Raw genomic sequence first — 27,709 nt, 5'->3', positions numbered from 1 at the left:
GTAGCATTTTCATTTATATTTGACAATTATTGTTCAATTATGGACTAAATAAACTCAAAAGATTCGTCTCCTAAATTACAGATAAACTATGCAATTAGTTATTTTTTATCTATATTTAGTGCTCCATGCATCCGTCCAAAGATTCGATATGACGCGAAATCTTAAAAATTTTTGGAACTAAACAAAGGGTTTAGACCTTGTTTAGTTTCAAAAAAAATTATAAAATTTTTCAAATTCTTCGTCATATTGAATCTTGCAGCATATATATGGAGCATTAAATATAGATAAAAAATAACTATTTGTATAATTTAGCTGTAATTTGTGAGATTTTTTTTAAACCTAGTTAATCTATGATTAAATAATATTTATCAAATACAAATAAAATTGCTACCATACTCTTTAAAAAAATAGAACTAGACAAGGCCTTAGTTGGACCTAAGGTGGAGTCGACAACGGGTACATATCCGATGGCCGTGGCCACTTTTACATGCACCTACGAGGTTCATCATAGGTCTAAGAGTCGGTTCGTTTAAGTTATCAAATCTGTTAGCCATTTAATAATATTATTTTTTATAATAAATTAATAAATAGTATAAAGTTCTATATTTTACTCGTCGAGTTACTCGTATTCACAAATAGGTAAAAAAAATATTTCTATATCTACACCTGCACGGATAAATTCTACCAGATAACCATACCCGACAACACATCCAAAAATTACATATAAATATCAGAAATTCACATATAAAAATAAATCATTCTAAGCCTCCAACAAGTTACAAACTAACATTTATATAATAGCATCAAATTTATATATATACTAGGAGGGTTTATTGAAATTGGGCCAAATTCATGGGTTGTATGGGCTAAAATGATAAGAGTGACCCATTATTTTGGCACCAAAGGTAGGCGGGTATGGATAGTATACACCCACACCCATATCCACCATACCCGATGGTATAAGATTTTGCCTAATAATATACTCATGGATAAAAAAATTCATCTCATACGTGTCTTTTTATCGGATAAAACGTGTTAGGTACTCGGTTTTGAATACCTGGTGGAGATAAGGACAAGAGGCAGTTTGGTCTTTTTCTCTTTTTTTTTAGCTTCTAAATTTTTTTAACTCGTTTGTTTCATGTTCATCTAAAATATCCAAACCAGGACAAACACACGATTCATCTCAAAATAAGAAAGGCAAAATCACAAAGATGGAAAAAGGGAAAATCCACGTAACTCCAAACAATTTAGAATGGACTATTTCACATCTAAATTATAAAACCAGATTTTGTATCCCTGATTTTTTTAAAACCATTAAATAATCTCCTCAAGTGATTTTGGATGGTGGTTTTGCTAATGACGGTGATTTTATCTTTATATTTTTTTATTTATTTTCATTGAATTTTTGAAAAATCATAAAATAAAAAAAACTAATTTTGTTGAACTCCATATGAGTAGATCTACACAGTGAATATATAATATGGTATGCTTTCATGTAGCAAAAACTATGTACTAAAGCATATCATATTATATATTCATTGTGTACATATACTCATGTGGAGTCTAATAAAATTAGAATTTTTGTTTTATTATTTTTATGTGATTTACTATGATTTTTAAATATTTAGCTGAAATAAATAAAAATGACAAAATCATCGTCTCTATAGTAAAATCACCGTTTAAAACTGCTTGGGGTAATTCGACTAGTTTTGAAAAAATTAAAGATAGAAAAATTCAGTTTTATAGTTTGAGAGGTGAAATATTTCATCCTAAATAGTTAGAATTGAGGGGTCATATAGACTTTTTTATTGAAAAAATAAGGACAAAATCATAATTAAATTGCTTGACAGAGGTAAGAACAAAATTTTTCTCACGTACTTCATGGACGGTCCAGATGTGTCTCTTGCTTTTTTTACTACTATATTACTACTATAGTATAGTACAGTACCAGGTCCTAGAATGGGATTAAAAACATAATACGCGGTTATAGTGACCTGGTGATCTAACGCTCATACAACGTTTTTCTTATTGAGCACGGTGTTAATTTATTAATTTCATTGGTGGAGCATCCATCCCAAGAACTCCCGTACGTCCTAAAATATAATAGTAGTTACCACAAGCCACTACAGTGCCTAACAACAATGATAAGAAAACTACTCAATCCATTCCAAATTATAAGATATTTGATTTTTTTACATCAAATTTAACCACTTATCTTATTTAAAAAATTATACTATCATTTTTTTGTCGTGGCTTGATTTACTAACAAAAAATTATTAAGAATGACTTAAATTTAACTATGTTTATACATAAATAAAACAAGTGATCAAACTTGGAGTAAAAAAATTAAATATCTTATAATTTGTGATGAAGGGAGCAGTTTATTCATGGATGTAAAAGTGATTTACTCGATGTCTAAAGTGCGATATAGATCTTCTCTAATATTCCCTCCATCCCAAGTTATAGGTCATTTCAAAAATCTTAGAGAGTCAAAACATCTAAAGTTTGACCAAATTTATATGATAAAAAATAACATTTATGATATCAACTAAGTATCATTATATTCTTTGTTAATTATATTTTCATAGTATACTTATTTGATGTCATAAATCTTCATAAATTTTTTTTATAATTTTGATCAAACTTGAGATTCAACTCTCTAAGGTTCTTAGAATGTCTTATAATTTGGAATGAAGGAAGTATAAAATTCTCAAAGCAACTAGGTCTATGTACTAGCACTCGTACCATTGTACGTTATATTTTCTGCGAGTCAACAATGCATGTGAGCAATACAAGAACATAATAATCTACTCTCATTTATTACCCTATAGGCTATACTCCACTCTATCTATGAAAATTGCAATTTTTAGTTTCTCGAGATCTAGAAGTCAAACAATTCATACTTTAACTGAATTTATATAAAAACTAGCTTAGATTGTTAATAATAAATATATTTAGAAATATTAACACTTACACTATTTACTATAAAATTAGTCAGACTTAAACTAAATTGAATGATACGGATCCCATATATAGCTGTATTTTTTTTTTGTTGCCGAAGGGACTGAATTCGAGCGTGCAAAACGTTGAGAAAAGTAGCTTTTCCGATGGATGAGTTTTAATACTACTGAGTACTGATCTGTGTACCACTTCACTCGTAAGCTAATGTCTTTGCATCAAAAGAATATTCCAGCTCCGTCCAGAAAAAAATATAGCTAACAACGGTTGCTTTCGACGCACATCATGTGTTGAAACTTGGAGCTAGCGAGTAGCGAGGATGAGCTACTATGAGACAAGTAATCGATTAGTGGGTTGGTTAAAGATGCAAATATGCGTGGTTAAAGTATTTTTTTGGTCAGGTGAACGGAAAGCGCTTCCATTAGGATCCCTGCTGCGATAGCTTTTCAGTGGCGAGCCTTTTGTGATTAGCCTACTAGATCGCAGCAGCATCATTTACGCTGCGATTTGCAGATGACAATCCGCTGATCATACTATTACAGGGAGCACATCATTGGGCTTTTAAATCTTCCCTGCCTCATCATGGTTACGCAGCCCTTGCAAATCTCTGACGCTTAGACAACTAAATTAGTTTAACATAAATTAATTAGATTGTTCACTTGTACATATACTATAAACAATGGATGGAGTGTTTACAAAAGCGCATTGCTAAGATCAAATGAATGAAATCTCAGGTTGGGGGAACCTTTCCCCTCCCATTGAAACTAAAAAAAAGCACATTGGTTGTTACTTTCTAAGATTTCCACTATCACATAATAGAATATCTTTGAAGACACAACCCTCAACGAAACCATAAAAACCGCCAAGAAAATTATTCTTGACGGCCAACCCTCAAGGATAGATGGCCCTCAAGGGGAGAGAGAGAAAGGGAAATTCAAAATACCTTGAGAACGACCACCATAAACGATTTTCTCGAGGGTTTGGTCACTTAGAAAACAAAGACGAGCTCAGATTTTGAACAACGTCAAGAAAATGTAACACCTGCCCCACTCCCAATGATATATGTTTTCTTGAGTGCCAATTACACCAAAGGAAATATAACACCCCCAAGCATACATAGATGACACCCAAGGAAATATAACATCCCCAAGAATACATATTTCTTGAGCGCCAATGACATCTAAGGTATATATACCAACCGCCAAGGATATATATTTTCTTGAGCGCCGATAATCCCCAAAGATACATGTTTATGACCCCAAAGATATGTAGCACCCTAAGGTTTCATGTGAAACTCATTTACCATTACACCATGAAGTCATTTGTAACCAAGTGAATGTTTCTTTCTTTTTTCTATCCACTTTAGTGGATCTTGTAATGAGTATTAGAGACCCAAATCAATCTTAAATAGAAAAATTTGAACTAAAAAGTTTCATATCTCATCGAGTACTACAACTTTTGTTTAGGTTGTGTCTCCATTAGAGGTCATTTGAAAAATTTAAGCATTTGAATTTCAAAACTCTAAGAACTTAAAAATAGTTTATGGACCTTAAATAATTTTAAATGGAAAAGTTCTCAACTATAAAGTTGTATCCCTCTTGGGCTATGCAACTTTGATATAAACTTTGCATTGATACGATATTAGTATGTTTCATGTTAGCTTTAAAACTAACTAGACATCTCAAAATTGTACCTTTTGTTGGATGAATGTACCAAGAAAAAATGTATTTCATTTTACAAACATATCAATAATGGAGCATTTGTGTTTATAAACTGCAATGTCTAACTAATAAGAATGTAATGAGTCCATTACATCAGCAGGAATGGCTATAAACTAAAAAAATCCTTGGCAACTACAACAATTTACTGAGGGTTTGCACATAAGGAAACTAGCACTTCCTTGGCGGTTTCTAGTTACATCTAAGAAAATGTGAATAACCTTGGTGGTTTCTAATAACACTCAAGGAAGTATGAATTATCTTGGCAGTTTCGAATAGCACCCAAGAAAATGAGAAAATAACTTGGAAGTTTATAGTAACACTCAAGGCAACATGGAATTACCTTGGCGGTTCAGACTAGCACTCAAAAAATGTGGAATTACCTTAGTGGTTTGGATTAGCACTCAAGAATATGCATTTACTTGGAGGTTTCATATGATCCCACACTAATGATATATCCTTGGAGGTCCAATTTCGCCCCTCAAATAAATTGTTGGCCCCAAGGATATTTCATTTTCTTGTAGTGTTTGTCCTAAGGGTGTGACTATGTTATTGCCATATATTATTTTTCTAGTGTTAACTGAATATATGACATTATAACTATTATGCTTCTAAGATATTGTCATGTTGTAACCATGCATATATGCCATTATAATTTATGTACCTTAGATATGTCACTTTGCATACTTCCAACAATCATGAGTTCATGTACAACCCACTATACACGCATAGTCCATCCCATTCACCCTTTGGTAAGCTTCCTCGTGTCTCGGTCATTCTCTCTATGCCTCCATTTAGCTGGACAGGGCCAGATTGGGCCTTCCCCCATACTCGATGGGCCAGGATTTGTGCTTCTCACTTTCTCTAAGTTGATATCAATGCTAGCGACTAGGATAATGAGTCAACAGCCGACAGACGGTGTAGGCATAGCCACAAAGGTGTGGACGCGAGGCAAGGGCGGTGGGAGGTGGATCTTTGAGTGTGGCTAATCAACTTTCTTGGAAGGTGCATTAGCCTCCATGTGGATGGGCCTATCGCTTCAGCTTGTGAGAGAGGGGGGTTGGAGACCGAGGAGGGAGTAAGATGATAAGTCAGTCTAGGCACAAAACCCGAAACCTGATCCCTGAAGCCGAAAAACCCGGATCCGAAACCGAATTGCCCGAATCCGTAGGACCCGAAGTCTAGTTTGGATTTTGATTCTCGAAACCCGATCTTATTTTGGGTAAATCGGGTTAGGTAGCCCAGTACTCGAAGTCTAGTTTGGATTTTAACCATCAATTTACTACACAGCATGGAGATCTCAGAGTCTGGAGTCTGGATGGAGTTGGAGGCCTGTTGCAGAATGCAGTTGCAGTTCAGTACTGAGTTGCAGTGGGTGGCGTGGTGCTTGGAGCCCTGGATGGCTCAACATTTCTTTTGTTCTCGTCTGAAGCATATGCACTGGTGACTGGTGTGATGGCATGCAGCAGCCAACAGGATTCAACTTTTTTTATTTGCTTTATCGTATCACTTATCAGTACTAAGTAGTCATTAAGACAGTAAGACTGTGTCTGTGTCGTGGTTCACTGGTTCTGTACTGGTTAAAAACGTTAATGCGTTCTGCTTATCATTTGTTATTTAATATCATTAAGTCTTTCAATTCGTATGCATGTTTGAGTACTTTACATATTTTCGGGTACATCGGGTAAACCTGAACCCGAACTTGCGGATACCCGAACTATCAAGGTAATCTTTTCCAGGGGGCTTATCAACGAATCTCATTACCCGAACTCTCCAAAAACCTGAATAACCCGACCCAAAGTTTTCGGGTAACCCGAACGCCCAGACTGAACGATAAGAGTGATAAATAGGCCTTGGTAGTGTCGTATGGGACCTACGTGTCAGCGAGTGGAGATAGAGATAGGACTAGCAAGGGTATTTTTGTCCACACAAATACAGTAGCCCAAGAGTGAGTCAAATTGCATCCAAAACGTATAGCATGGCAGATCTTTGGTAGACGAAGAATTAAAGTTGCATGGTTTTAAATAGACAAATAACAGTGGTGTTTCTCCAAATCATAACATTTACAATGGTATAAATTCGATTAGCCTTTTTTATCATGCATGCCTCTAGAACTTTAACCCGGATAAATAGATTTCACCACAAGGAGTCTGATCAATTGAATTGCTCGGCTTGACTGACAATGTTAATGTATGATCTTACTATGTACTCAAGTTATTGTTGTATTTGTAGGCTCCTCCAATACAATTTATAAGACATTTTGACTTTTGTAGATACATAACTTTTAGAATGCGCTTAAATATACAACATGTCTAGATAATTAGGAAAGACAATGCATCTAAAAAGATAAAACATTTTATAATTTGGAATGAAAGGAGTACATGACAGATGAATTGTCATGGAAATAAAATGTGTGCACACCTCTCTTTCCAAAATACACTACATGACAGATGAATTGGTGATGATACAAGTTCCTAACTGGCAGCAGTTTAAATCTGGCACGGTAACTATAGGTGTGTAGCGTTAACAAATGTAGGTAGGATTGAAAGGATACCCACTTTAGTTGTCTTGTTTACTTGACCACTCAAATTTAAAAGCATTTTCACTTGGGTAAGCAACAGAAAGATGCAGGCCTGCTTTTGCTGCTTTAAAACATCAGTCCATCTAGATTTATGTTAAGTCATGATTTTTAACTTAGATAAGCAATGTTTATAGAAATAGAAGTTACTACCTCCATTCTTATTCACATGTCATATTAGGTCTGTCCTAAGTCAAGCATTATTTTTAACCATTCGAAAAATCTTTATATTTTAAGAACCTATTAATTACATATTATGAAAATATTTTTATACTGAATCCAAAAACATAAATCTTATCTTAATTCTTTTTTTTAAAAAAATGGATGGTCAAGATACAGATGTTTGACTTAGTACGACATGTAAATAAAAATAGAGGGAGTATATATTATGAAGTCATTCTCATAATAAATCTAATGAGGTCAATCATGTTTTCAAAATCTATTCATGGGAAAATTTCACAAAGTTTGACTTGGAAAAAACCTTGTGATCGAAGGAAGTATCACTATATTTACATATATAGGTCCAATTGGTCTGAGAAAGGCCATTGCATGATTCAAGATAAGGCATTATTTAAAAGCGTAGCCCAGCACTGCAAATCAAAAGGAAAAGGAAAAACACTTGTAATATTAAACTGACAGACAACCACCACATCACCAAAGATCCAATAGCATCTACAATTTATGGATTATTATTATACAAAAGAAGGAAGAGCCAATGAGCATGTAAGATGCAGCCACCTTTGTCCTCCACAGACCACACCACACATGCTGAATTCCAACTCACTACTCTGCTGCTATATGATGTGTGCACCCCCTCATCATGCAACCCCCAAATAATAAAAGGGGAGGAAAAAACACTGAAACACACGCGCGAGTTGGTGCACACTCAGCTCAGGGCTCAGCTATATAAAGCCCTGGTGCCAAAGCACACAGCAAAACGATCGAGCTGGGATCGATCGGTAGCTCGCCCACAACTCCACAAGCATTGCTTTGCTCCGTCGTCCATCTCCTTGTCAGGCTCCAGCTTTGCAATAGAGGAGGAGCGAGGAGGAATCGGAGGAGAAGGAGATGAGTGGCCGAGCCCCAGCGGGCGGCGGCGGCGGCGGCGGCGAGCGGCCGATGAGCATCCGCGGCATGTTCCAGTTCGCGGACCGGGTGGACGTTCTGCTCATGGCCCTGGGAACGCTGGGGGCCATCGGCGACGGGTGCTCCACCAACCTGCTGCTCATCTTCGCCAGCGACGTGATGAACGCGCTCGGGTACGGCGGCGCCCGGGCCAGCGGCGGCGGCGCCAAGAGCGCGCAGTTCATGCACGAGGTGGAGAAGGTTCGTCGATCGTGTGCCGTGCATTACCTGTGTACTACCAGCGACAAGTGTCGTCGTCAGCTCCGAGCCGTGCTCAACATCATCTGTGTGCATTTTTTCAGTCATTAACTTTATCATCTGTTTACTTTTTTTTACTCCTTTTTCCGGCGATGATGCAGTCGTGCCTGAATTTCGTCTACCTGGCGTTCGTGGTCCTGGCTGTGGCGTTCATGGGTAAACTTCAGCTCGTCAACACACCTAGCCCTATATATTATTCATGCACATCATTCACCGTACACATGTGCTGTTTCTCAGAACCTGCTTGCTTGCAAGGAAGAACTTTTCCCCTTATCTTAACGGGAACTAACAAAATGTTTTGTACGTACTTACCATTTTTAATGGCAATTTTGCGTTCAAAAAGGGACCGGTAGCCCCATGTGTATGATGAGAGCCAAAAGAAGACATCTTTTTAGCGCTACAGATTTGTTTAAAACTGATAAAGAACTGATCGATGTACATAGTGGAAAGTGGGGATTTTTCTTGTCAGGACCTTATAGAATCAAACTGTTTCCTACCTATGCAACTTTCTGCAAATTCTTCTTACATTTTTCCAAACAAGAGCCTAAGTAAGTGGCTGGTTCTACATCATCTCACTCACGCATCTGTTTGTTGGTGTGTGATGTTGCAGAAGGGTACTGCTGGAGCCGGACGAGCGAGCGGCAGGTGCTGCGGATCCGGTACCTGTACCTGCAGGCCATCCTGCGGCAGGAGGCGGGCTTCTTCGACTCGCAGGAGGCCACCACCTCGGAGATCATCAACAGCATCTCCAAGGACGCCTCCCACATCCAGGAGGTCCTCAGCGAGAAGGTACGGTGCAGTACTGCAGGCACACCACCAACCCCAACCCTTACCAATTCCTTCACTTGTTCACTCGTCAGAATTCAATCTATAATAAAAAGAAACTTCGGTGGTCACTGTGACTTGTCAGTCAAAGAAAACTTAGAGGGTGTTTAGTTCCTCGTAGAATCCAAAATACAAAATGTCAACTACTTTGGAGCGATGAAATGCAAAATGCCAAAATTTTCAAAGTCATGTTTAGTTTCATCCAAAATGCAGAATTTATTGTTGTCATGAAGCCTCTTGAGGCTCATTTTGGGGGTTTTTTGACCTCTTGAGGCCAAAATCCAAAATGGAGAATAACTACCTTTTTGTCGAAAAATTTGCATGGTGTTTAGTTTCATTTTGCAAAATGATAAACCAAAACCAAAATTTTTTTTTAAAAAAAAAGAGAACTAAACACCCCCTTGAAATCACCCCCTTAAAATAATGACGAGCCTATGCATATTCCCTATCACTCTTTAGTCACGTGAGATGTCAGGGCACAAGACTCTATCATAAAGTTCAAGCAATTAATTACACATTATTTATGGTATTTTGTTGATGTGGCGATATATTTATTAAAGAAAGAGGTAGAAAAAATAAAACTCTAAGTCTTATTTAGACACTAAGTCTACATTGTTCGAGGTAATAAATAACTTTAGACTCACTCCGTTTGCCAATGAGTGCCTTGACCCAGCCTCCAGCAGCACCTGCTGATGGAAACCTAGTAGCCTCTCTTTTTTGAGGATGATCGAGGACATGTGAGAACCTGTTCGCTTACCTGTTATAGTAGTTATAGACCGTCAGCGAATTTCCCTTTTTTTTTAACCAACAACTTGCCTGGGCACGACTGCACGAATCGACCTACTCCTACTCGGTCTCCAGCAATAGCGCGTCACTGAATCAATGGCAAATCAAATAGTTTGACCCGGCGGAATGGCTGGCCATGTGATCGGAATGACCTGTGGCCTCGGCACCGTCATCTGCCTTGGAGTCTAGTCTAGTACAGTCTAGGCTGCCGTCTTATTTTATCCGTCGAGCAGCAGCAGCAGCAGCAGCACTACACCATGTCACCATGTGGCAAACGATGGAAACGCTAGGTCCTCATGAACCTGGATTCCTGGAAAGCAGGCAGGAGCAGGACTGTAACAAGGAACATGCGGGGTGCTGCTTAAATCACACAATGAAATTGCGCAAGGTAGTACTCCATAAAGTATAATCCATCGTCCCAAAATAGATGAAACTTATGAAAAACACGCAACGGCGTGGTCTCGAAAAAAAAATAGATGAAACTTTCTTTTGCAAATTAAAATAGATGACACTTTACCTAAGAGAATCTAGACAATAACTACAGTGTCCTCTATTTTAGGACAAAGGGAGTAATGAGTAATCCTAAACAAATGTTATCCAGAGAAAAGTCCGTTAAACAAATATGCATCACTGGGGCTAGGAAAGTTTGTTTTTTTAAAAAAAAAAATTATAAAAACCATCCAACCTAGGAGGAAATAAGTTGCTTTATAATGAAAATAACACAAATCCGTCTCAACAAGGACATAAACTACTTGGATGATCTAGACGTACAACCACACTCTTTAGTCTTTCCTTGCTTGAAAAAAAATAAACAAACTGAAATAATTTATCCAGCTTCCAGAAAAAAATGAATGTGTGTAAATAAAAGAGCAGGGCAGAACTCCACATAATATAATTCAGTTTTGGTTCATCGTTCCAGGAGAAATAACAGCATGATTGACTGATCTTGAACAGGTCCCTCTATTTCTAATGCACTCTACGGTCTTCGTCTCCGGACTAGTCTTCGCCACTTATTTCTGCTGGAGGCTGGCTCTGGTTTCTTTTCCTCTGGTCCTGCTTCTCATAATCCCGGGGCTCATCTACGGCAAGTACCTTCTCTACCTGTCGCGCCAGTCACGCCATGAGTACTCCAAGGCGAATTCCCTCGTCGAGCAAGCTCTGGGATCTATCAAGACCGTTTACTCCTTCACAGCCGAGAAAAGGATCATCCAAAGGTACACGGCAATCCTTGACAAGACGATCAAGCTGGGGATCAAACAAGGCATTGCAAAGGGTCTTGCTGTTGGGTTCACTGGCCTTTCTTTCGCCATTTGGGCCTTTCTCGCATGGTATGGCGGGAGATTGGTGATGTTCCATCATGTAAGTGGTGGAAGGATATATGCTGCTGGGATTTCATTCGTCTTGGGTGGCCTGTATGTTTCTTGTACTCTTTATGCTTTACTGGCTTCATGACTCCATTTGATCATGTAGAAATAGAAGGTTAACTAACAGTTATTTACTGAATGTTGCAGATCCCTTGGAATGGCACTCCCTGAGCTGAAACATTTCACTGAGGCATCTGTTGCTGCCACAAGAATCCTTGATCGGATAAACCGTGTTCCCCAGATCAATGCTGATGACCCAAAAGGCCTTATTTTGGACCAAATTCGGGGAGAGCTCGAATTTGAATCTGTCCATTTCGTGTACCCATCAAGACCAAATATGCCAGTCCTCAAAAACTTCAACCTCCAGATTCCTGCTGGGCAAACTATTGCTTTGGTTGGGTCCAGTGGCAGCGGCAAGTCAACAGCAATAGCTTTAGTGCAGCGCTTCTATGACGCCAATGAAGGAACTGTCAAAATTGATGGTTTTGACATCAAAGAACTCCAACTCAAATGGATCAGGAGCAAAATGGGGCTAGTCAGCCAAGATCATGCATTGTTTGGTACTTCAATAAAAGAGAACATCTTGTTTGGCAAACCAGATGCAACCATGGATGAGGTTTATGCAGCAGCCATGACAGCAAATGCTCACAACTTCATAAGGGGGCTTCCAGAGGAATATGAGACTAAGGTACGCGCATCAAAAGAGAAAAAGGAACATTCAGCCACCTTAATTCCATGTCTCATACTTATGGTCATTCTTGCAGATTGGTGAGCGTGGAGCATTGTTATCAGGTGGCCAAAAGCAACGTATTGCCATTGCAAGGGCGATAATTAAGAACCCTGCTATACTCTTGCTCGATGAAGCCACAAGTGCACTTGATTCAGAATCAGAAAAGCTGGTACAGCATGCACTTGATCAAGCATCTATGGGACGAACAACACTGGTATTGCCACTGCTTCCACTCTTCATATTTTATAACCCTTATATCAGAACTTCTTGAATTAGTTAGCACTGCATCTTTTTTAAGAGAAAATCATTTGACATTGAATGCCTGATTATTCATTAACAATGGACAGGTAGTTGCTCATAAGCTCTCAACGGTGAAGAATGCTGATCAGATTGCAGTAGTTGATGGGGGTACAATAGCTGAAATTGGTACACATGATGAACTGATCAGCAGGGGTGGCCCGTACTCGAGACTTGTGAAATTGCAAAAAATGGTAAGCTACATCGATCAAGAAAATGAACAATTTAGGGCTTCCTCAGTGGCCAGGACAAGTACCAGCCGTCACAGCATGTCCAGAGCAAGTCCAATGCCACTAACACCAGCTATCTTAAAGGAAAATAATTCTGATGTTCCTCCACCTGCACCATCTTTCTCCAGGCTTCTTGCAATGAACTCACCTGAGTGGAGGCAGGCAGTCGTAGGCAGTTTGTCTGCATTGGTATATGGTTCCTTGCAGCCCATCTATGCCATAACCATCGGAGGAATGATTGCTGCATTCTTTGTTCAGGACCAAAATGAGATGAATGCAATTATCAGACGCTATGCCTTGATCTTCTGTTCACTGTCCTTGGTATCTATTGTTGTTAATCTATTGCAACACTACAATTTTGCGTACATGGGGGAGCATCTTGTTAGGCGCATCCGGGTTCAAGTACTTGAGAAGATCTTAACCTTTGAGGCAGCATGGTTTGATGAAGAAACTAATTCAAGCGGTGCATTGTGCTCTCGGCTAAGCAATGAGGCTTCTCTTGTCAAAACCCTTGTTGCAGACAGAATATCCTTACTGCTTCAAACAGCTTCCGGAATCATAATTGCAGTGACAATGGGCCTGATGGTAGCTTGGAAACTTGCTCTTGTCATGATAGCTGTACAGCCATCTACAATGATATGCTATTATGCAAAAAAAATGGTTCTCTCAAATGTGTCAAGGGACTTGGCAAAGGCTCAGCACCAAAGCACCCAGATAGCCATAGAAGCTGTTTACAACCACAGGATGGTAACCTCCTTTGGATGCTCATCGAAGGTTCTTCAGCTATTCGAGCATGCACAAGAGGAACCCTTGAAAAAAGCAAGGAAGAAATCATGGGTAGCAGGGATCACCACAGGATTGTCACCTTGCCTCTCATTCTTGTCATGGGCACTGGACTTCTGGTATGGTGGGAAGCTGGCACAGTCTGGGGAGATATCAGCGGGTGATGTTTTCAAAACCTTTTTCGTGCTGGTGAGCACAGGAAAGCTGATTGCTGATGCTGGTAGCATGACATCTGACCTGGCAAAGGGAGCAAATGCAGTTGCTTCAGTATTTGAGGTGCTAGATAGGAAATCCATCTCTCCAAAAAATTCACAGGTAACAAACTCATTCATAAGCATCATACAGAATACATATCGGCAAAGCAGTTATGCAAGTATAGAATGGTTTTACAACGCTGTCTTGCTATGAGTGAGAATAATATACAACTATTTTGCAGGTGGAGAAGGAAGATCAGAAGAAGAAAATAGAAGGTAGAATAGAATTCAAGAAGGTAGATTTTGCATATCCAACAAGACCAGAATGCCTTATCCTACAGGATTTTAGCTTGGACGTGAAAGCAGGAACAAGTGTTGGCCTGGTTGGGAGAAGCGGTTGTGGTAAATCAACTATCATAGGTTTGATCCAGAGGTTCTATGATGTTGATAGGGGGTCCGTAAGAATTGATGGTATGGATGTGAGGGAGATGAATATTCTTTGGTTCCGAGGATTTACCGCTCTTGTTAGTCAGGAGCCTGCAATGTTTTCAGGCAGTGTCAGGGACAATATTGCTTTTGGTAAACCAGAAGCTGATGAAGATGAGATTGTGGAAGCTGCAAAAGCTGCAAACGCACATGAGTTCATCTCGTAAGTCTTTGACTTGTTTCTATTCCAAAATTATATAGGTATTGCAAGCATGCCTTTTATTTCAACTCGCATTGTCCAACACAAGGAACTAAATTGATTATTTTTCAGATCTTTGAAGGATGGATACGATACTGATTGTGGAGAGCATGGTATACAGCTCTCAGGGGGGCAGAAGCAAAGAATCGCAATTGCAAGGGCAATAATCCGGAATCCAGCAATACTACTACTTGATGAAGCAACAAGTGCCCTTGATGCACAGTCAGAGCAAGTGGTGCAGGAAGCTCTTGATCGAATAATGTCAGGGAGGACCACAATTGTGGTGGCACATAGACTAAACACAATCAAGAATGTTGACTCGATTGCTTTCCTGGGAGAAGGTAAAGTGGTGGAGCGTGGCTCTTACCCGCAGCTCATGAACAAGAAGGGGGCATTCTACAACCTTGCAACTCTTCAGAAGTAACTGATTGTATGTCATGTAAACTATTATATCTAATGAAACTCCTACAGTAATTGATATGATAGCTAGGTTACTATAGCACAGAAGCAGCACTCCTAAGCTAGTTTTCAAGCAACTCTTTCAATAATCAGTTAATATATATCTGACAATCCTTGTCTTTCAAAGTTTCTGGTGGGCTAAGACAGGCAAAAAGATATAAAAAATTATATGGCCTGGCTAAAAAAACTATGATAAGCGAAAGCAAGCATTATGAATTTATGATGCATGAATCATCATGTTTTGTCTTCTGATAACATATGTGAGCCTCAACAGAGTGAAAAAGAATGTTCATGAAAGGACTTACCATGAAGTGACCATAGCCAGAAAATTAATAATTGTAAACAAACGCTTACACCTTCTTTACTCTTTCTTGAAGTTGATATTTAGAAGATTTCCCTTGGAGACGTCAATCTCCTTACTCATATTATCCATCTCTATCTTAACCAATGCTCCTACGTCAATTGATCCAGATTCAGTAGAGGCTAGGTGCTCTTTTACGTAACCAATAGTCTGCTCATGGCTCTTCAGAGCCATCTTAACCCTAACCTTTTCCATTATAGACTTCTGATATGCAGTCTCATGCTCAGCGACTTGATGTGCCAATTTTTGCATTTCATCGTCCTTAATCATACAGGCCTGCTGCACGCCCTTGATACCATCCTTAATGGCATTCAACTTTTTCTTGTGTTCTTCAAATGTCGAGAAAAAAATGCTAGCGTCAGTCGTTGCTTTCTTGTAATCTGATTCCAAGGAAGTGTATGTAAGTTCTAATTCTTTAAGCTGCCACTTTAGGAGATCCTGTAGCTTTGCAGAGAACTCTTCCTTCCTCATCTCAGTATTGAAATTCTGTCTCCCCTTGACCTTTTTAGCATACTCCAACATTGCATTTACTATCTTATGGGCATCCTTGTCCTGAAGGCATAAATCCCATTTAATAATTTCTATCCGCACAGTGGCTTCAATTACATCTGCACTAAGCACATCTGAAGGATCATCCCGGATGATTTTCTGGATGTGTGCAATGGTGTTCACGAAGTTATCTCTTTGAATGCCAAGTAAAACTTTATCAAGGGGACTGACATGTTGTGAGGGCTTCCATGTAAATGATAGCTCATTTATTCTTGAAGATGCTGTCAACCTAGAGCTGTTTGGCAATGACTCTACGCAATATGTACTCATGAATGACTCAGAATTTCCCATAGCATCTCTTCCCAAATGTTCCTTACAGTTTTCTCCATCATTGACTTGATCCAACATTTTGCCAGTATCTCCTTGGTCATGTTCATGCTCTTTACTTAAGCCAACCTCACACCGTGGGGAATCCAGTATCCTGATGTCCTGAGATAAGGAACCTAGATAGGCAAAAGTTGATATAACTGAAGTTTGAGATGTTATAAAAAAGTTCTAACAAAGAGCAACCAAAAGAACTTTTTTAAAACACGAGAGCAACCAAAAGATCACCTGTTGCTTCTTCATGAACTGCTTTCAAGGCATTATCTAGTTTCTCATGAAGCGAACATGATTCATGTGCTCTATCCTTCACCTGATTTGTTGCCTCTGGTGGTGTTTTAAGCACTTTGGCTCTTCCTTTCCACACTTTTTTGTTGTTGTTACAAGTATTGTTCGCGTGTGCCAATCGTGGAGATCTTCTTGGTGTTTGAGTTTGCAGTGAGTTTCCCTGCAACTTAACTATTCTCTTCTGTCGATGAGACAAGTCACAAGGTTTATATTCATCAACTAGCCTCCGTTTCACTGGTGCCACCATCAGGTCACGTTGTAGTGGTTGATTAGACAAATTAGGTCTCTCAACATTGTTCTTCTTGATTCTCTCAGAATCATAATCTTGAGGGAAGAAGCGTTGTAGTTGTCCCTTTACAAAGTCCACTGAAGACAAAAAAGGACAGCCATATTAGCAATGCAAAAATGAAAGGCCATGAAGTAATAAAAAAAAACTTACACTGCAAAACAAATTTCTGCTTCAGAGATTGTTCCAGAATTTGTGGTTTGCCCCTACAAACATTAAAATACTCTGCAGCCGCCTCAACTTTCCATTTATGCAAACAGAGTATAGCACAGAATAAGTCTACTGTCAATTTGTCAACACGCAAAGTTCTCATTACTTCCGCTACTGCTTTAGCTTTATCATCCTCCATTGTCTCACTCTGCGACCAGTATGTCTCCAAGTAATCTTTGGAGCAAATTACTTCATGCGAGTCAAGGAAACCAATTGTGCCCTGGGATGAAATGTGTTCATCAGTGTTTCGTTTCATGGTATCTGTCTAGAAGATGTATACAAAACTATCAGTTAAACAGACAGGATTAGAAGTAAGGCACTATCAACATTTTAAAATGAATGCTTTCTGTTGAACCAAAAAGGTACTCCATTTGTTTCATTCCATAAGCCATATTTGTCTATCTGATGGAAATCATAAAAGATACAGGTACATGCCATACTAGTTTTTTTTTTCAAAAAAAAAAATTGTTCAATTCTATTGCCTACAGAGTTATGCATGACCAAATACAAAAACTTTCATCGCTTTGTTAACTTTATTGATATTTGTCACTGGTTGGATTATGCTGTATGAAAACAAACATGGAGTATGATGAAAAACTGAAGCTAGGGAAGCGGTCTAAAGTGATGTGAAATAATCCTTTTGAACAATAAGCTTCTCTGGCCAACAGCAATTTCATGAAGATCATCATGCGTAATATGACTTAAAGTAGACTTACAAAATATGCAAAACTAACTTATCTAAGACCATGTTAACAATAAGTTGACTCGATGTGAACTCTAGTTGGAAGTTCAAAGAACCCATATGAATTGATGTAATTATTTCCTCAAGAGTAGATTATTTGCATTTGTAAAAGAGAGTGTTCTAGTATATCAACCTGAGAGTGAGTATGCATAAAATCCTTAACTTTCTCTGTTATTAATCCATCGCCACTATGCCCTCCCTTCCTAGAAGGGATGACAGGACATGCGAGTTCTCCTTCTACATTCTCCGTAGCTTGGGAGCCACTCCATGAAGACGACTTCTCAACAGCATTCACGCCAAAAAACGAGACTATGAAATGCATTCTCCCATCGTACTTGAAGATAAGGAATTCACCCTTTCCCAAACAGTTGTCCTCCACAAACGTTGGCCATCCAGTGGTCAGAAACACATGGCCGTCAATTTCCTCCAGCTCAACAGACCAACTATTCCCTTGAGCATTCATAAGGACAACTTTAGCAGATGTCACCATTGTAGTGCCAGACTGTCTGTGTCTCCCCTCTGGAAAATGACAGAGGAAGGCTTGAGGTATCTCCTACATGCAGAAACAAAGGTTAATACGAGCTACAGTAGTTTAACCGAAAAGCAGAAAATAGCACTTTATGATGATGTTAAAGATTTTAGTCAGAGTTAGAGACTGAAATGCAGTGGTTTTAACATTTGACAAACCAGTAGGATACCATTTTTAGGGCCGCATGAAAGCATCATGAAGGCAGTGGCACCACCTAGTAGTCTTTATCTAGTCCTATAGTAATACCAGACATCATGATTGCCACCTGGCATTACCAACCTGTTGCCCTTTTTAGTTCTGAATTTAAGATTTTCTTTTTACATGAAACATGCATGAATCCCATCTGTTACTAGAAGAAAAATCACAAAACCCACAGGCATGCACATGCAGATAATCATCTACTCATCCGTCAGCAACCCACAAGGGAACGGATACAATGCCCAGGGCTTCGGCCGGATCAAGATCAAAGGCCGCAGTTCTCCGCAAACCACACGGCACGAACCCTCTCCGACAGGCCTGCGAATGCGAACACCGATACGGACGGAGGGGGACGCGCGGCGGGAAGAGGAGGAGGAGGGAGGGAGGGCTACTTACGATTCGGCGCGCGAAGTCGACAAGGACCTTGAAGAATCGAGGCCTCCTCGGCTCTTCCATGAGCAGAGGACCAAACAGCTAGCGGGGACAGCCAGGACTGGGAAACCGGGCGTTGCAGTTGCAGGTGGGAGGACTAGAAGAAGCAGGCGATGGAAATGGAACTGAGCACGCTGGCTTGTTGTCTTGCTGATTTGACTGTTTGGTCGCTGGTGGGTAAAGCTACTAAAAGCCGGAGGAGGAAGAGAGTGAAGGAGCGAATTGATGGCACATGAGCGTCGCGTCTTTTCTGGTCGAAAAGCTTTCTTTGTTGGCACGACTTGTCACGCGCACCTGTGGCTGTGGGTTGTGGCCTGTAGCTGTAGGTGGCGAACGACGCGCGTCCGCCGGCCACGACGCCGCAACGGAGATAGGCTCCGCGCGGGCTGTCGTCGTGGGCCTTCGCGCCACGCTCGACCAGCTCCAGCAGCAACCCGCCGGAGCCGGTGGCGACGGCGTTGGAAACGCGGAGGAGACACCATCGCCATTGGGCCTTGTCGTCGCCGACGTCCTGCTGTGGTGAGGAGGGAGGCACTAGCGGTGTTGTTAGCACGGCAGTAGTGTACTCACGTCAGTGAAGTGTTTGATGAAATGCCAATAAGGAGAGAAGGAGAAAGGGCGGTGGTAAGGTTACCAGATTATCGGTACAAGATAACCATACTCATTTGTACAGGGCTACAGACAGACAAACACGGTCTCTCTTTAGCCTTTATTTTGATGCAACGAGACAAACATACTACGAGGTTACATCATAGGGGTCAGCTGAGCTACCCTCGGGGAGGCCAGACGTTCGTGCCGAGGGCAAACAAACATTGTATAAAACACACCATATGAGAGTTTCAGGTAAGGAACTTAGAAAAAAAAATCCAGTTTTTAGGTGAGGCACACATTGTACAGGTTTCTAGTTTTCAGGTAAGGAGCACTATATGAGCTAGTTTCATGCATATATTCTAAGATTGAGTGACTTATATGGGCATAATCTTCTTCTTTTTCTTTTTTATGAATTCATATGGCCTTCATGTTCTAAGTTACTCCCTCCGTTTCAAAATAGATGACACTAAGGGATACGTGTAGGTCAAACTTTCTCAATTTTAACTAGATTTGTAAAAAATACATGCAAAATTTATATCTTTAAATAAATCTATTATGATAGTTCATTTAATGCACTATCTAATGATACTAATTATATATTTTAAATATTAATATTTATTTATATATATAGTTGGTCAAAGTATTAAATGTTCTAAGAGCCAAATTCTTCTCTCTTATCTCTCATCTTCTTCGTATCAGCTGAAATGCTAACTAGTTTCACTGTTATTATTGTGCTTGCTCAAAGTATTCCAGCTTATATCATCGTGCAAACCTGACATCAGCTTATCCTCGTGCAAACCTAGACAGCCCGTAGGAAGCAGTGCCAGGCTGTCAGCAGCAACAAATGGTGAAGTGGACCTGATCGACTGAATGTTCCAAAAAAAAAACTTTTCATCTCGTCCCATCAAATATTTAAATACATGTCTAAATACACGTATAGATCATTAAATAAATATATATATATATATATGAAAATAATTAATTATACGTATTTTGCAAAACGAATTTTTTGAGCCTAATTAGTCTATAATTAGACAGTAATTGTTATAGTTCCAAATGTGCTACAGTAGGAAAAATTCTTTTCATGAACTAAACAAGACCTAAAACCCAACGGAACAAAAACACACCGTATGCAAGTTGGCAGATTACTGAAACTTTATTCGAGAGTTTTATTTATAGAACACAGATCGACACTTGACTTGCTCAGTCAAATTATTGAACAGGCAATCCTACGACTACGAATGCTTTTCGCCAAGCAGACGCTGCAGTGAAGATCTGCCATTTTAAGCTTCTCTATTTCTATTAAATACATTGCGATATGCTCTATAGCTGTCGGAAGGAAAGCACCAAATTCCTCAAAGAAAAAAGAAAGAAGAATGAACTGAATAGCCAACAATATCCCAAGGGATCGAGCAGACCAGATTTTCCTAAATCTGGAGAGCAGAAGCTATAGGTCCGGCCAGACTTAGAATTTCAAATGGCCGCCTGCCCTTCACCGCGTTGACAGTAAGGGGGCATGAATCAGTAAGCCAAAAGTGGCTCAGGCCGTGCTCCGGACCCTCTGAAAAAATTACAAAAAAAAAGGTTTGTATTATCATCAGGAACATGAGTGGCACATTATTCACACATAAAATAGGTTCTGAAGTACTGAAAGCTCCAAGAATGCCGTGGAACAAGTGTGCCTCCCCAACATTCTTTGGACAAGGTAGGCATGTGATAGTGATAGGAAGTGGGAAAAACTGTATTTTCAGAAACAAAGTTAATACAGAGTTAGATGGAACCCTGAAGGAGAACCAACAACATTTGGGAAAAATCAAAGGAATACTAGGCGGTGCTTATTATCAACTCAGTGTCTCCAGTCTCTACCACATAACGGTATTAGAACACTGAAACTTTTGTTTTGTCTGCATCCTCGAAAGGTTAGGGTGAAAGGAAAATCATTGATAAGGGTTTACGGGTCACAAGGGAGCTGGAAGTCAAACTCTTTTTCTGTGAGGAACTGAAATCATCTTGTTCGCCTGTGATTGAAAATTATTTAGGTTTTCTTTTTGTATTCTTCAGGATTTCATTCCATGCAAGCCCTTCAAACATGGAAAAGATTTGCCTTGATAATAAATATGAATCTTCCCTTCAGTTTCTATTTTGTTCTTTGGAAAAAGTAAACCAATCAGTTGCTTAGTCAAAAAATGTTAGGTGAGCGAAAAAAATAGAATGTTACTCCCTAAAAAAAAAGAGGAAAAGTACAAACAGAGAAACAGAAGTCCTACCAGCCAATCTATCATGGATCTCTTTGTAGATAGTATCAAATTTAAAAGGTGTCAGCTGAGAAAAACTGAACTACTAAAGTGCTTACTTAGCTTGTTTTCTATTCAATAACTACAGAAATAAAATAATAGCAATGTGGAAAATTTAATAGCATGCTAAGGTAATGAAGCATATGTACCTCCATTATCATGCTGAAATTTTTCCCATGAGTTATTGGGAAAAATGCCATGTGTCACGTATGCACTGACCTTTGCTGCTCCATGAGCTGCCAGTACTTTCTGGACAGAAAAAATGAGTTAAATTGCAACTCTCAAGGGAATATACATAATTAGAAGCCAGTATAAATTGTTTCTAAAAAATAAGGCATAAATGTGCACACCCAAAAGACCAGAAAATATTGAAGATCATCAATAGTCACTATACACAATATAGAAAAATAAGTCATAGACAATTCTTTTACCTGGCACTCAATCAATGTACCACCAGACTGAACCAAATCATCCACTATAACAACATGACGTCCTCTAGGATCTCCCTCTTTTATCCGTACAATTCTTTGCTCCCCTTCTCTAACTTTGTTACATACAACCTACAAAAAAGCAATTTATGAAAACAATCCATTAAGGAGCTAGCCTTTTTGTTTCATGATTTGGAGTTGGAGGAAGTACTCAAACAAAAACATACCATAGGAAAATGTTGAAGTTGCTTATAGAAGCGCTTCCATGCACCGTCATCTGGAAATGCTATGGTTATCTGATAAAGAAATTAAAGATTGTATCAGATGAGACAATGCACAATCATCAACAAAATAAACTTGCAGTTCACTTAGTCAGGTGTACTCACATTATGGGAATCAGGTAGCTCCTGAAGCCTACTTTTTAGCAAGGGGATGCCACTCTCAAAACATGGTAAGACTGAGTCTCCAAAGTAGAATCTCTCCTGATGTGTTATTAAGCACAAGGTTATTTACACACTGATGTCAATATTTTTGACAGACCAAGACAAGAAATTCAATGGATTATATGTAATAATTTTACTTGCCTGCAAAGCATGGATATCAAAAATTACTAAACTCGAAGGTCCACCTCGTGATATTGGTATATTTGACAAAAATCTGGCAAGTGTAAAGGCGGTTGCAACATCTCCTTCATCTTCCATGCGCTCAGAAGTCCCGGTTGGAAAAAACGGGAGTATAAGAGTAAATGAAGAAATAAACAACTTTGGCAGATTATATATGACAGATAGTTGCTCAAATATGACACTGGGCGAGCTAAACGAGGCCAAAAAGGCAACATGCTGCCCACGAATGTTGTGGGCGTTCGAGATGAACAAATTCGGGTATCCATCGGGAAATTTCCTGAAAAAAATAGCACGAAAGTTAGAATAAGTTAGAAGGTTGGTTTACTTTTGCTGAAACAAAAAGTTGCTGTTGTGATAGGACATACAAAATAATCTGAGAGAACAAATGCGACTGCCACCTACAGATAAGAACATTCGAATGATTCATTTCAAATCTAGGTCATTCATTGAAGCAATCACGTAACTGGAGAGTAATGGTGGTTTCATATTATTGATGGCTTGAATGTAGCAGGCTCGTGTTGTCCTAACACAGCTCCTAAAACAGTGTACGTATAGCACTATAGTTTCTACTTAATAGTCATCATTTGTTGCATAAAGGCCAACAAAGAGTATAGATTAGAGTACTGACGAACTAATTGTGAAACCTACTATTTGGCTAGCACCGCCCCACCAAATGGTGACATATATTCATATACTAATTTTCCACCCGCAACTTCCTCCCTGTTTCCCCTGAATGTCATCCATCGTCTAGAGGGTAACTGTAAAATGTCATATTGCGTTTGTTTGTCCGTGCAGAGTTTACTCTTGATAAACTTGCCAAGAGACCGGTACCACGACTCCTTCGCTACACGCAATTAGAGCCCCGGTTGTGAACTGATCGAACGAATTCCTATTCCGAGGTCATAATCGATAACTAACAGTAGCGTTCAACAAAACGGAAAAAAACAACAGCAACAACATGATGCTGGAGGAGAAGGGAAGGGGGGGGAAGGTGATGTGACCTCCATGAGATGGAGCGCAGCTCGATGTCATCGTTCCGGGCGACCACCTGCCGCGCGAGGTCCCGCATCTCCTCGCAGTAGAAGAGCAGGACGTTCTTGTGCGTCTTCATGGAGCCGGCCATCTTGGGCACGGCGAGCGGCGCGGTCGTGGGGGGCACGTGGAGCCCGGTGCCGTTGCCGGCGGCGGCGGCGCTGCTGCTGGCCGCGCCCACGCCGCCGAGGTGGAGGCTGGCGCGGGACCTGCCGCAGGCGGGGGTGCGCGGCAAAGGCCTCGCGAATGCGGGGCTCGGGGTGAGGGCCGGGTGCGCGCTCAGCCCACGGGCTGGGGCTGGGGTTTTGACGCCGAACGCGCCGGGGAAGGCGGAGGCGGCCGTTGCCATCCGCCGCACGCCGCGGTAAAGGGGGAGGAGGTTTGTTGCCGAGTAGCCCAAATCCAAACAGCCGAGGTGGCTGGGCGAGTAGGCAGACAGCAGCGGTGTTGACGGGCAGACGAGCCGGGCTGGGCGTGGGCGATGACGGATCTTTTGGCGGGCGAGATAACGTAACTTTATAGCGGTGGGGTTGGATGACGTGCAGCGGCGTAGGCACGCCGGCGCCCGGTTTGGGTGCAGACGGAGACGGGGCGCAGCGCAGGCGTGCAAGCACGCGCGAGGCAGCCGGCTGGCGATGAGGGTTGCGGAACGTGTGCGGTGCGGGTCCGCGTCGACTGTTGTTTTTGTCGGGCACGATAAGGCTACCACCTAGGATTAGAGCCATAGGATCATATAATATAATATAATATATTTTTTTCTCTCGTCGAAAAAAAACTTAAGGACTGTTGGGTACTTCATCTAGACGAGCTTTAGGAGTAGCTCCACCTCACCACCAAGCACTCCATGCTCAAAATCATGGAATATTCGTTGAGAGAAGACGAGAGAGGGGGAAGCTAAAAAAACGCAGCCTCTCCTTGCTCTGCAAACTATCATGGGTCTAGCATAGAGTGACGGACGAATTTATCGTCACTGGACAGTGGGCACAAGGTCGCCGAGCGTCACCGTGCGACGTGCAGGGGCGGATCTACAGTATAATATCGGGGTATATATTAGACTTTTGTTCTATCAAAATTCTCAATAAAACATCATATTGCGGTAGCTTTTTTTATACTAACCCGGACGAGTAACTTGGCTAGATTCGCTCCTGGCGACGTGGTGCCATGGGGATTACCAAGGGGTGTCGCCATATGGGGGTAGGAGCTGCACCACCAGGCGCGGGGCGCTAATCTTCAGCAACCATACACGGGTGTCTAGGAGAGGCTAAGTGGATGAGGAGAGAAGAAATTGAAGTAGAGGAGAGGAGAAAAAAGAATAACTAAAATAGATGATAAGGCTAGTATAGTCATTTTTTCCCCTAACATGAGAAGTTATTTTACCAAATGCTTTAACAAAACAGCTATAGCTATACAATACACAAGCCAATTCAGAAAAAAGACTATTCCAATAACGAAGTGGAGCTATACCAAATGATCCCGGTTCGACTTCTAGCCGCTTTGGCTCCGGCTTTCAAAACAATTACTGTTCAAGTACCATAGCGAGGAGCCACTGCGAAAAAAATCATTAGGAAACGAAAAGACTATATATTTGAGTTTTCTTTGCTCTACTACTGTGTGGGGGTATAAACCCCTATACCCTTACGGCTAGACTTCGGCCAGGAGGCTTGGCCCATTACGAGACGAGTTCAAGGCTTGATCCGACAACCTGGAGTTTCGCGCAAGGAAACAAGATGTGGAGATCAAGCAGGATTCTAGTCGGTTAGAATAGGAATTGATATCGAATTATCCATGGCAATTGTAACCGACTAGGATTAGTTTCCAGATCTGTAACCCTGCCCTCCAGACTATATAAGGAGGGGCAAGGGACCCCCCTAGGACAGGATATTCTCTCAACACAAATCAATACAACCAGACGCAGGACGTAGGTATTACGCCAACTCGGCGGCCGAACCTGGATAAAAAGCTTGTCCGAGTCTTGCGTCACCATCGAGTTCGTAGTTTGCGCACCGTCTACCGATAAACTACTACCGTGGGTATACCCCAAGGTAGACTGCCGACCAGCTTTCGTCGACAGTGGCGCGCCAGGTAGGGGGTGTGCGTGCAACTTTTCCGGCGAACAAGATGGTCACGATCCCAGCTTCCGCGACCGTGCCTGAAGGCCTCACGTTCACCGTTGGCCAGATCACGTGGACGACGTGCAGCGGCGGCCTCACGACCACGGTTTCGAAAGAGACCCAGATCCAATCTGAGATCACGCCGTCTCCGACCACACACGTGGCGGCACCGAGCGCCCGACCACCGTTCCCGCTCTACAAGGGAAAGAAGATCGACAGCTCGGACCTTCTCCAAGCGCTTGATCGCGCTGACTCCAAGCTACTCGAAGTTTCCCAACTAGTAGACGGAGTTCTGCGTCGGCCCGACCAAGCTGCTCCAGCGGATTTTTTCAAACTCCGCCGGCCAACTCGTGTCGCCACACACGAACGGCTGGGAACGTCTCTGACGATAACCTCAACACCCTCAGGACGATCCGTCGAGCTCAAGAAGGAAGATTATCCTTGCGGCCTGAACAACTCGGCCTCTGTTTACTCACAGCACACCCAATCCGTTTTCAGCAAGGCGGGTTGGTCGCCGACAAGGAACGATCGTCACTACGTCAACATGGTGACGATCCGAGAACTACGGGACGGCCAGGTTTCCAGCACCAACTCAAGCACCGGTTCCGTCCCCACCGAGGTTATAAACACCAAAGACGAGGACTACGACCTGGATTTTCCTTCACACCCTCCGGGTTTCCCCCGATTCCCGATATTTCCCCCCGGCGAGGAGATATTGTGTTCAATGTCAGCGCCGACGAACCGGTCGTTGATGGAGAAACAGATGACCAGAGGCAACTCCGCGAACAGCGCAACGCCGATCGCGCCCGACGACGCGCAGACGAGCAACAACAAATGCCACCAAATAATCTCAACGATGCCTTTGACATGGTCGGGGACCATCCAGTCTACAAAACGCCAAGCGCCAACGTGGCTGTCGCCATGGCTAACCTAGATCGGCTTCCTGATACCCCCGAGTGCCAGAGAGTCCGGACCAGCATCCGAGCACACCTGATCGCTGCAATGGGACAGACAGCCACTCTGCTCAAGAGAGTCCAGGACGTCTCTTATACGGAAGTCGCCTCCGACCAGACTAATCGTAGCCGGGCCTCACCGTCTCCCAGCAGGCGTCACCGCAGCCGCTCTCCCGACAACCGTCGAAAGGACTCACGGCGCGACGATGGTGGTCGGGACGCCGACGGTCGCCGCAAGCAGAACCGCGTACGCGGCCAAGAAGTAAACCAGCACAGGGATCTCCGCCACAACATCCCTCCCAAAGATGCTCGGGACCGCATCAACAGGCGTGCCACAGAGAGAGCAGTCCACGAAAACCTGCGCCGCATCGAGTACGATGCAACGCACGGTCCTCCGGGCCTAAGACAGTTCTCCTCACACCTCCGCCAGGTCGTGTGGCCCCGCAATTTCAAGCTCGAAAAACTTAAAAAATACGACGGCAAGGAAAATCCAGAGAACTGGATCACCCTCTATGAAATCGCCGTCCGATCAGCGGCAGGGGATGAGCACGTCATGGCTAACTACTTCCCCGTAGTCCTCGACCAGGCTGGTCATCAGTGGCTTCTTGGCTTGCCCGAGGACTCCTTCGACTCTTGGGAAGAGCTACGCCAGGCTTTCATCGACAACTTCATCGCCACATGCGAGCAGCCTGGAAACAAGTATGACCTTGAAAGGATAAGGGACAGGAAGAACGAACCTCTGCGCGATTACATCCGACGATTCTCGGATAT

The 27,709-nt window shown here is 41.6% G+C and overlaps 3 protein-coding genes across 5 annotated transcripts; 1 reads left to right on the top strand and 2 right to left on the bottom strand.

The window, feature by feature from the left end:
• Nucleotides 8,136–15,227, top strand: LOC8059205 (putative ABC transporter B family member 8). The gene is made up of 9 exons (XM_002458379.2): nucleotides 8,136–8,580; nucleotides 8,739–8,793; nucleotides 9,248–9,426; nucleotides 11,203–11,660; nucleotides 11,760–12,300; nucleotides 12,377–12,556; nucleotides 12,690–13,967; nucleotides 14,089–14,495; nucleotides 14,604–15,227. Exons 1-9 carry the CDS (start codon nucleotides 8,323–8,325, stop codon nucleotides 14,953–14,955), a joined length of 3,708 nt encoding a protein of 1,235 aa, XP_002458424.1. The 5' UTR covers nucleotides 8,136–8,322; the 3' UTR covers nucleotides 14,956–15,227.
• LOC8059204 (B3 domain-containing protein Os03g0120900) lies at nucleotides 9,408–19,980 on the bottom strand. Of its 3 annotated transcripts, none has more exons than XM_021455804.1 (6): nucleotides 18,871–19,980; nucleotides 17,881–18,300; nucleotides 16,949–17,270; nucleotides 16,453–16,875; nucleotides 15,296–16,343; nucleotides 9,408–9,505 (listed from the first exon to the last, which is right to left on the bottom strand). In XM_021455804.1, the coding sequence occupies exons 1-5, from the start codon at nucleotides 18,928–18,930 to the stop codon at nucleotides 15,352–15,354; spliced, it is 2,217 nt and encodes a 738-aa protein (XP_021311479.1). In that variant the 5' UTR covers nucleotides 18,931–19,980; the 3' UTR covers nucleotides 9,408–9,505; nucleotides 15,296–15,351. The 3 variants fall into 3 exon arrangements, with proteins under 3 accessions (XP_021311479.1, XP_002456271.2, XP_021311480.1); XM_002456226.2 differs by lacking the exon at nucleotides 9,408–9,505 and adding an exon at nucleotides 13,752–13,889 and having other exon boundaries at nucleotides 18,871–19,978; XM_021455805.1 differs by lacking the exon at nucleotides 9,408–9,505 and adding an exon at nucleotides 13,752–13,889 and having other exon boundaries at nucleotides 16,949–17,225; nucleotides 18,871–19,978.
• On the bottom strand, nucleotides 20,629–24,368 carry LOC8059203 (ribose-phosphate pyrophosphokinase 3, chloroplastic). The gene is made up of 7 exons (XM_002456225.2): nucleotides 23,844–24,368; nucleotides 22,804–23,119; nucleotides 22,606–22,701; nucleotides 22,447–22,515; nucleotides 22,223–22,351; nucleotides 21,941–22,040; nucleotides 20,629–21,058 (listed from the first exon to the last, which is right to left on the bottom strand). Exons 1-7 carry the CDS (start codon nucleotides 24,221–24,223, stop codon nucleotides 20,925–20,927), a joined length of 1,224 nt encoding a protein of 407 aa, XP_002456270.1. The 5' UTR covers nucleotides 24,224–24,368; the 3' UTR covers nucleotides 20,629–20,924.

The sequence above is a fragment of the Sorghum bicolor genome, chromosome 3 (assembly GCF_000003195.3).
Source record: "Sorghum bicolor cultivar BTx623 chromosome 3, Sorghum_bicolor_NCBIv3, whole genome shotgun sequence".
Lineage (NCBI taxonomy): Eukaryota > Viridiplantae > Streptophyta > Magnoliopsida > Poales > Poaceae > Sorghum > Sorghum bicolor.
Note: the sequence above shows the minus strand (reverse complement) of the source record. Positions and strands in the feature narration are given on the sequence as shown.

What these genes read in the sequence shown, in the direction of transcription:
- LOC8059205 (XM_002458379.2), top strand. Translation starts at nt 8,323, where the DNA reads ATGAGTGGCCGAGCCCCAGCGGGCGGCGGCGGCGGCGGCGGCGAGCGG. An exon ending in CCTGGCTGTGGCGTTCATGG is followed by an intron (nt 8,794 to 9,247) that starts GTAAACTTCAGC and finishes GTGATGTTGCAG; the next exon opens with AAGGGTACTGCTGGAGCCGG. An exon ending in TCTCTCCAAAAAATTCACAG is followed by an intron (nt 13,968 to 14,088) that starts GTAACAAACTCA and finishes ACTATTTTGCAG; the next exon opens with GTGGAGAAGGAAGATCAGAA.
- LOC8059204 (XM_021455804.1), bottom strand. Translation starts at nt 18,930, where the DNA reads ATGGAAGAGCCGAGGAGGCCTCGATTCTTCAAGGTCCTTGTCGACTTC. An exon ending in TCGACTTCGCGCGCCGAATC is followed by an intron (nt 18,301 to 18,870) that starts GTAAGTAGCCCT and finishes TTCTGCATGTAG; the next exon opens with GAGATACCTCAAGCCTTCCT. An exon ending in GCAGAAATTTGTTTTGCAGT is followed by an intron (nt 16,876 to 16,948) that starts GTAAGTTTTTTT and finishes TTTTGTCTTCAG; the next exon opens with TGGACTTTGTAAAGGGACAA.
- LOC8059203 (XM_002456225.2), bottom strand. Translation starts at nt 24,223, where the DNA reads ATGGCAACGGCCGCCTCCGCCTTCCCCGGCGCGTTCGGCGTCAAAACC. An exon ending in GTACATTGATTGAGTGCCAG is followed by an intron (nt 22,041 to 22,222) that starts GTAAAAGAATTG and finishes TTTTCTGTCCAG; the next exon opens with AAAGTACTGGCAGCTCATGG. An exon ending in ATTTCAGCATGATAATGGAG is followed by an intron (nt 21,059 to 21,940) that starts GTACATATGCTT and finishes TAATTTTTTCAG; the next exon opens with AGGGTCCGGAGCACGGCCTG.